The sequence below is a fragment of the Mus caroli genome, chromosome 2, assembly GCF_900094665.2.
Source record: "Mus caroli chromosome 2, CAROLI_EIJ_v1.1, whole genome shotgun sequence".
NCBI lineage: Eukaryota > Metazoa > Chordata > Mammalia > Rodentia > Muridae > Mus > Mus caroli.
In genome coordinates this window covers 50,211,880-50,221,638 of record NC_034571.1, presented here as the reverse complement: position 1 = coordinate 50,221,638, position 9,759 = coordinate 50,211,880, and the positions used below count along the sequence as shown (strand labels likewise).

General features: G+C 34.5%; 1 protein-coding gene across 5 annotated transcripts in view; it reads right to left on the bottom strand.

The window, feature by feature from the left end:
- Positions 1 to 484: 484 nt before the first annotated feature.
- Positions 485 to 9,759, bottom strand: part of Galnt13 (polypeptide N-acetylgalactosaminyltransferase 13) — a 617,871-nt gene continuing 608,596 nt past the window's right edge. For 4 of the 5 annotated variants that reach the window (XM_029474531.1, XM_029474530.1, XM_029474529.1 and 1 more), the window contains one exon: positions 6,017 to 6,090. Coding sequence is in view for 1 of the 5 variants with exons in the window: in XM_021153165.2 (XP_021008824.1) it covers positions 5,950 to 6,090 (141 nt within the window). In the remaining 4 variants the exon portion in view is untranslated. Of the gene's footprint in view, positions 6,091 to 9,759 lie in introns of all 5 variants that reach the window. The other variant, XM_021153165.2, reaches the window with a different exon arrangement.

The following is a 9,759-nucleotide window of genomic DNA, read 5'->3' as shown; positions in this document are numbered from 1 at the left end:
AAGAAGGAATATTCTGTGTGTAAGTTAGAAAATCCATGCCCTTTATATTTTCTAACAAGTAATGAAGCATTCATGATGGCTGTCAGTCATTGAGCTTCGGAATGTGTTAATGCATTAAGTCATTTAAAATGGAGCCATTAAAGTCGTTAAGGCTGGAGTATTTTTGCCCCTCCCTCTATCTGTCTATCTATCCCTCCCCATTCCTTTCTCCTTACTCTTTCCCCTTTCTTCTATATTTTTGTCTGGATTCTGGCTCTGAATCTTTCTGTGATGTGCTGTGCAAAGTCCTGCAGTGACCAACACACTCAGGATTCCAGTATCAGAATTTGGGATCTAGGCATGACCAAAATACAAGTATTCTCATGTATTTGAAAACATATTAACTGATTTTAATAATTATTACAGAGCAGAAGGTGTCAATCTCCAATCATTTCATAAGAAAATTAATGAGAATATATATATATAATTTCAGTACTTCTGTTTTACATATTTTTGCTCTAAGATTATATTGGGTTAACAAAACTTTCTTGCTGCTGAGAAATGGCTATAATCACCCCTTTTATAAAATAGAACATAATCATGGAATACTAAAATTATCTGTTTGAAATACTAGCAAAATTTATTTTGAAAAAAAACAACATATACCAAAGGAAAACTAAATTGGCATACTTTAATTCTACAAAAATGTATAAATATTTAAATTTACAGAAAAGAACAATTATTCCATTTAGTAATGCTTACAACATTTAAAATGTTTAAATTTTATGCACAAGCTACTCTTATAAATGTTAAAGATTGCATTGAGCATGTCTAAACATTTTTGAGATTATATTCTCTATTTGTGACTACAGTGATTTTAAAAAGAGATGGTCCCTACACCACTCAAAGAAAGTCTTGTGACTATGGATTCTTGTTTCTCTCTTGAGCTATTTTTGTCTGTAAGTACACCAGGAACCAAAGGCAGTGTCTTTAAGTATTTAACCTCACCAATTGAACACAAAATGAAAATTTCAGTTTTGAAACAGTTACATTTCAGATGGAGCCTTCTCTATTTTTTAATCTAAGTCGCCCAACATGGGAGAATGATTCATTGTACCCTATTAGCAATAGCAGTAAAGCATTACTGTACATAATGAGCCAATTATCACAGAAGTGGTCTTCATCTTAAATACATTTATTGACAAAAGACTGTATTGCATCACTACTTTCTCATGGGGATTTTTGAATGCAGAGTCAATGGAAATTTGCTTTAGAATGTATAAAACACCTTAAAACAAAAATTAGGGGGAACAAATCTATACCAACGAGCTTTAAGCAAATTTCTAGAAATTATCCAACAACTTTAGTTTTGTATAGTATGTCATACTTGCTAACACTCTGAATAGGTGCAGTAAAACCTGATATTCCTATGCTATACAGAAGAAGAGCTGAGTGTTTCCACTCCATATCTGACATAAGGGTGGGTAATAGCTAAATCCTGAAACACAAGTTGCCTTTGCACAGCTGAATTTCTGCTGCCCAGCTATACTGAGCTTTTAGTCAAGACAGGGGGATCTTAGTTGTACAAAACAACACCTCTCAGACAATGATTCACATTTGGTGAAGTCTTTAATTTTTTTCATATTTTCTCAAATCATTATACCTGCACTTTAAGAATGCATTGTATTTTGTCCCCTTGAAACAACAGCTTGAATCAACAGATAAAATGCAAATGCAATGGCAATGATTATGCTTGAAAACTTCTTAAATGGAGTAACAATCTATGTTGGAGCAAGGCAATGTTCTGAAGTTTGCTGAAGCAATTCTACTGTATTTATAACCTCCCACTGAATTAAAAAAAAAAACATTGAAAACCAGTTATGTTATTTTATTGTAGCAGTTTACATTCCTCTCCTTTATTTTTTTTTAAATTTATTATGCTGTTTCTAAGCACTAGAGAAAAATGAAGTTTACATGTTATGTTTATATTAAAGTGACACTGGAAAGCCTAGAGATATTTGCTGGTTTCTCTGCAGTCCACAAAGCTTCAAACAAAGAACTCACCCAGTGTTCATGGGGATAGATGGTCTAATACTCCGTGCAAGCTGTAGGTCAGCTTTACTTGAAACTTGAAGGGAATTGCAAGAAAATATGAAATCAAATTGAAGCAAACAAACAAAAAACCAGAGTTCAACAAATTACTGCTGAAGTCTTGATGGTGCTTTCCTCAAACTACTTGCCCACTGATGTATAGTATTTTATTGTTCTGCTGCAGGTCTTCTTCTGTTACCTGTGGTCTTAGTTTATTGAACAAGTTTAATTAAAATATGAAAAAACAATAATTTAAACAATTCTAAAGAATCAAGTTAATAATAAGAGAGTTTTTAATAAAGGCATTTCTTTCATTATTGTGACCTTATAAGTTTTTGGCAGTAGTATTATGAGTCCTGGGCACATAGTTTTATAACTCTATGATCTATGAGAAAACTATAGTATATGTTCATAGCTCAGTTTTATTATCTATAAACATAGAAATTAATAATATAACATCTTTAATGTTTTAAGGTTTCTATAATATCTTTTGTTAATAGATATTTACATTGAAAATAAGCTTTGTATAGTCATTATCAAACCATGAAAATAAATGTGATTTTAAAAGAATGTACTTATCTTCTTTCTAAAACTCAAAATCTTAGCCCTTCTGTGGTCAATCCAATACAACCAAAACACTGAAACTATATTTATTTTTAGTTAAGTGAAGCAACTTATATCTCATAACAGTATTGTAATAAATGCCATATTTCATTTCCACAAAGCTGGTGATTTTAACACAAAGGACAACATAGAATTTGTACTTTAATATCAATAATATTAGAAGGAAATTTAATATTTGGAAACAAAGCTCTGAAAGTCTCTATAAAGACACTTTACATTTTTAACATGGATACATGTGATACTGTGCTGCTTAGCAACTTTATCACACTCTTAAGTTTATTAGTTCAAGAACTGTAGTTACAATAAGCAAAGAGATAACATGAGAAGGTGAGCACAGCCAGTGGACAAAAATAATATAGACTCTGCCTTTAAAAGGATTTACGTGAATGCATATGTAGATCAGTGGTCGTGTGCTTACTTAACAAAGATGTGGCCCTGGCTCTAAAAAAAAAATAAACATGAGTAGATGTGATTATATGGCCAAGTGTGTGTTGGTGTATGAGACTGGAAGAAACTGAAATAAGCAAAAGAATAATCTTAGATTTGCTCAGAGAGATAGGAGTGAGAGATTACAGGCAGGACAAGCATTTGTTATACTGAAGAGGTCATGTTTGAATAGAGACCTAAAGAAATGAAGTGAATGATATCTTGGGACTGATAGAACCAACAGTAAAACAGACTTGTTTGGCAGCCAGAACAATGTAATGAAATGCAAGACAGTAAGAGATAAAAAAGGCAGAGGTCTCTCTCTCTCTCTCTCTCTCTCTCTCTCTCTCTCTCTCTCTCTCTCTCTCTCTCTCTCCCTCTCTGTATCTGTCCAAGGTATGTATATATGTTTGTGGAGTGTATTGTTCTGGGTATAGAGATACGATGGCTATGAAATGATTTGAGGATTAATGGGAAGATTATGTTCAGGAAAATACGCAAATTCATGCATAATAGTATCTATGTGACTCTTGTATTAAGTAAACAAGTATAGCATTGGGTAAGACTTGGCATGAATAGAGAATTATAATATATGCATATTTCCTATGATTTGAATAGTCAGAAGTAGCAACATACAAAGGTTTTGGTCCCAAATTGTTGGTTTGCTGTTGTATGTCAAAGATAGCATCAAGTTACTTTTAAGATGGTTAGACTCAATTTGTCCAAAGTTTTACATTGCAACAATGTTGTTATCTACAAAAATCAACACTTGGTATCAAAACAGTGTGAATATCCAAAATGAAAATTTAAAACACGTTTAAATTTTGTGTTGGACCAAGATCCTAGTTAACTTTGACATCAGGCAGTTTCATGAAGTCTGTGAGCTACAGTTAGAACAGGCTTGAAAAGTTTGAAAGACATTATCACTTGATTTTGGGGACAAAGTCTCTCATTTGATTGGGAGCTTGTCCATGAAGACAACCTGGCTGGTGAGGAAATTCAAGAAATTCTCTTGTCTTTACCTCCCCAGTATTAGAGTTACAAGCACATCCCCCCACATCTAGTTGTTATTTTGATTGGAATCAGCATCAGTTCCTGTTGGTTGAGGGTCAAACACCTACTGAGTGAGTAAGCCCTTAGTTCCCAGTTTCATAGTTTTGTCTTGAGCGTCCAGAAGGTAAAACATGCATTTGTTCTGATGAGAAAGACCACTGAAATCGGTAGACTGGTCCAGTATGAAAAATATAATAGCCCAACTCAGGTTTGTGTGTGTTTGTGTGTGTGTGTGTGTGTGTGTGTGTGAGTGTATGTATGTGTGTGTGTACACATATGCATATGTGTGTTTGTGTAAAAGAGAGACAGCAATGGAAACAGAGAAAGACAGTGACAACAATAGACAGAGGAGAGAATTAGTGAAAAACAGAGATAGAGAGAGGGAGGAGAGAGGAAGAGAGCAAGTGTAGCAAGCTCATTAACTCTTTTTATAGAAGATCCTTTAAAATAAAAGGTTAAAAGTATGGACTTTCTGTTCCTTAAGAATCTTCTAGCTTCACCCCCATAGAGTTCCTCCAGCTGCTAGATATACAACCAAAACATACATCCACAACAACTATGTGGCCACCTAAAATGGTAGCAAACATAAAACAATTATTACTGTCCCATGAATTGGTAGGTTTTCCTTTTTCATATAATTAGTCCATGGACTGTGAACAAAGGGATTTTAAGTGGAAATGACACGTGAAATTGTCCTAATTATGACAGCCATAGTTTATGCAAAATCATGTCTAGTAGTTTAATTAATATAATTTTAATAACTTGAATTTTTCCAGTGGCCAATGTTGGATTTTATAACATAGCAATAGATTTTGACTGTCATTCTTTTTATAGAATGCAAAGTGCCAATGACTGCACTGACTGAACTAAAAGAGATAGTACTTTAGAAATTAAATCTAAAAGGTCACCCTTCACCTACAGTTCTGTAGGCTGTGACAAATCTCACCCTCTGGAGTAAAGGGCAAAGATACAGCTGATGGACACAAACTCTCTGTATGGAGACAGAGAGAAACTGGGGATTCAGGTCCTGACATCACATCTCAGAGCAAGACCATCTTCAGCTTGGGTTCAGAGTGAAGATTCTTTCACAGCAACTCTTGTAGTTTATATAGCTCTTGTTTTCCTCAATACCTCATGTACTCCTTACATCATTTGATTTAAATTTTTTATTTAAATAGGTTTTTAAAATTCTTTTCTTTATTTTGTATGATTATTTTTATTTTACAAATTCAGTAACTAGCTTAATTATTTTCTTACTACCTTATATTTTGTTTGATGAATTCAATGCTCAGGAATGATTTCATATGGATTCTAATTGTTGGCATAGAAATTCAACCAGGGTCCCATGAAGCTTTTGTAAAAAAGAGTGTTTTATAAAGCTACATTAATATTTTATAATTATGATATTGTATAAGGCTTTACATGATCTCTCTTTTAATTATTATTACAGCATAAAATAATCCAGTCCCAAATAACCCTGTGACAAGAGGCTATTGAAGACATTTTAAAAGTAAATACAAGGTGTTTTTTTCCCAAACAGTTCAAATGTTTAATAACAGTTTCTTATTATTTATATTTTATGTGCTTCTTTAATCAGATACAAATTTTTAGTAGGGAAATAAACATTCCTAAAAATGAATTATAAACAATTGTGTTTTACATTACTAAAAGTATTTTTTTTAAACTTTTAATCCAGAAAAGTTAATACTTTCACCAAACTAAAATAATGGACAAACAAACGTGTAGAGACTTTCACATCTTGGGAAAAAATTATCTTCATGTCCCCAAGGTCATGTTCCTCAGCAGCCATTGTTGGGATCTGCTGCCACTGCAGTCCTGCATGGTAGGCACCATTTTGTCTTCTTCAGAAGGTTCATCAAGACATTGGTTACTGTTAGCGTGTCTCAAAGTGAGCCTCTGTAAAAGAGCACCACAATCAGTAACTTACTGAGTCACTAGATGACTGCTGCCCTTAAAGTAGTCTATATAATTTTAATGTATAGAAATGTAACATGCTTTTAAACAGAACTCTGTATGACCCTTGCTAAATTACATGTACAGTGTTGCCATAAAAAGATTGTCATTGTCTAATACATATCTATTTAAAGATGGTTAAAGAAATTGGCTGATATTTATTACACATTGCCGAAAATTCAGACGTCTTTTTCATGACCATGGAATCCAGTTGAATGTGTCAATTCTAACAAACTAATAAAGAAACTTAGTTTTATACCCATATATTATTCATTAACAATTTGATAAACATAGAAGTCAAACACATAACTGTTATATAAAAGAACAAAATGACTAAAGATTAAAACTACTAAACTACAGTATTAAAGACAATAACTGTAAACCAGTGATTTCTAAAACCAGAGATGATTAGTCTTCCTTCATGGAATGCTTATCATATTTAAGGATATATAAGTTCATCGATATTAAATTAAAAAGAGAAATGATATAGTGTTTTATCTTTACAATTCTAATAATTGCATTGTGCTTAATCATTACACAGTATTTGTTTCCATTTGTAATCCAAGTCACTTTCTGGGACATCATATTCCAGCATGTTTTAAGGCATTATTCTTTCAACCTATTAATTATATATTTTGTTAATTTTATGCACCATGCCTAAAATCACAGGAAATGTTCTCTAAATTAAAATGTTCATACATGTTTGAAGTGCTTTGCAAGTAGGTCTTGGAAAACTCGTGTCTCTAGCCGCATAAATAGCAGAAGATGGCCTAGTCAGCCATCATTGGGAAGAGAGGCCCCCTGGTCTTGCAAACTTTATATTCCCTAGTACGGGGGAATGCCAGGGCCAAGAAGTGGGAGTGGGTCAGTAGGGGAGCTGGGGGGGGGTTATGGGAGACTTTCTGGGTAGCATTTGAAATGTAAATGAAGAAAATACCTAATAAAAATTGGAAAAAAAAAACAGTACAGGTGAATGCCAGGGCCAAAAAGTGGGAGTGGGTGGGTAGGGGAGTGGGGGGGGGGCGGTATGGGGGACTTTTGGGATAGCATTGGAAATTTAAATGAGGAAAATACTTAATAAAAATATTTTTAAAAAAAGAAACACATAGTTCTTGCAAATTAACAGAATTAAACATAGGAAAAGTCTTCTTTTTATAGTATTTTCTCACCCTTTATAGTATGTTGGGGTGTGTGTGTTAAAAATATAAAGAAACACCTGTAACTTCACTATTGTACGAGAAGATGTAATAGCGGACAGACTGCTGTGAAAGGTGCTTCTCTGACCTCAAGCAGGAAATTAAAAGGCAAGGCGATTAAAAAAGAAGATGATGTCAAGATTGGAGCCTTTGTTATCATTTTTTAATACAGAGTTTCAAGCCATTTTAGTAGAAAAAAAGTGAAGTAAAAAAGAAATTGCATAAGATAGCAAGAAAGTACGAAGGTGGTTGATTTATTCTTAGGATGACAGGAAATCCAACTATTAGCCAGCATGAAAATCAGATATAAAACTAAATAAAACAACTACTTTACTTTTTAAGAATGGTATAGGTTAGAGCAACAGCAACAAAGAAAATCATGTCTCTGTCTCAAATCTGAGTTAGCTTATGCATACCTTCTCTTGCAAAGAAGCACTTACCATTTCATGCTTCTAATAGATCCTTCTTTAAACAACAAACTTTGTTCTTTTTGGGTAGCTTACCATACATTGACTTATATTACAATGTACAATAAATCAATTTATTATAGTCTGATCACCTATTATAATAGTTGAAAGATTTGATCAATTACCTTATATGTCATATTGAAATAAAGATTTTTTAAAAAATATACTGAATAATTTTTTAATGACATAGGTAATGTCAGTTGTGACCTTTGTATTTAGTATTGTTCTGTCAAATCAGTACCCCTCTTGAAAAAAATACCCCTCTTGAAAAAAATGTATTACCAGCATTGTTATTGTTTCAAAGGTTATAAACCAAAAATCTCTATGTAATGAAGCTCATTACAAAGCCAGACATTTCATCTTTAAGTAGTCCTGAATGTGAATTCGTTTTCCACTTTACTTGCTATTGGTACAGGGGGAAACCATCAAAATCATTGTGAAGACTGATTCTTCATTAAAAAAATCTGAGTTACATTTAACAAATGCTTACAAATCTCCTTCCCCTTCCACTCATACTTTTGAACTTCAGTCAATGAACTCAATACCCTTAGAAACCAAGTAACAATAAAACTGTTAACTTTGTGTATGGGCAGCATGCCTATTCAGCAGTGGTAGATTTTTCATCTGCCTGATGGAAATATCAAAACTTTGTGCCAGATGTGACCTGTAGAAAAACTAACTTCCAGAAGATGCAAGAATCGCTGAGGTTGTATATCTGCTACACAAGTACAGAGGACCTAGGTCCAGCCCATGTATGTTCTTTGGTTTGTGGTTCAGTCTCTGGGAACTCTCAAGGGTCCAGGATAGCTAACTCTGTTGGTCCTTTAATAGAGGACCCTATCCCCTCTGGGTTCTCAATCCTTCCCCTAACTCATCCACAAGACTTCCAGATCTCCTTCCAATGTTTGCCTGTAGGTCTCTGCAGTTGTTTTAGTTACCTGCTGGATCGAACCTCTCAGAGGACAGATACACCTGGCTCCTGTCAGCAAGCATAACAGCACACAGACAACAGATACACAGCTTGGACTTCATAGTGGGGGTTATCCCTGACTCTGTTGCCTGTCTGTGGATCCAGTTCTTCTTACTGCCTTGTCTGGTATCAGTGGAAAAGGTTGTGTGTAGGCCTGCAGTAACATGAGGTTCCAGGGAAGTGTGATGTGGGGGAGTGCTCCCCCTTGTTAGAGGAGAAGAAAAGGGGTAGAGGAAGGGTTGTGTGAAGTAGAAATTTTTGGTGTCTTTGAAAACTCAGTTATGTCATATGATGCTTTCCTGGGGCAGAGAGATGAATGGATGTTTTGCTGAAGCAGCCATGTGAGATAACAAGTGATGTTTAAAAAGAATATAAAGATGACCACACAGACAATGGGAAGAGGCTCTGGCATTGGGTTGCCTTGCTCTGTCTCACTAGTTTTTGCTGATGATGCTCTTGTATTTGTTCAACTTACATCACATTGCTGATCTTCCTTGTCATGACTATGGAGAGAGTAACTCAACAAAGAACTGGTGATATTCTGGTGGCTTCTTGCTGCTTCCATAGACCTAGGCAGATTGGCAGAGAGCTGAAGTTTCTTAGGGATCGAATTGCTGTTACTGATTCATGTTAGTGTTTTGTTAGAGGACTGCTGACAATGAAGATTGAAATAGCCAGGGCCAAGAAGTGGGAGTGGGTGGGTAGGGGAGTGGGTGGGGGTGCGTGTGGGCAACTTTTGGGATAGCATTGGATATGTAATTGAAATAAATACCCAATTAAAAAATATGGAAAAAATGAGCATCCAAAGTCCACAATTCCCACTTGAATAAAAAAAAGAAAGAAAGAAAGAAAGAAAGAAAGAAAGAAAGAAAGAAAGAAAGAAAGAAAGAAACAAAGAAAGAAACAAAGAAAAGAAAAGAAATAGCCCCAGAGAACTATTTCTAAACAGGTTCACAAGTCCTTCTTTCCTCTTAACCTT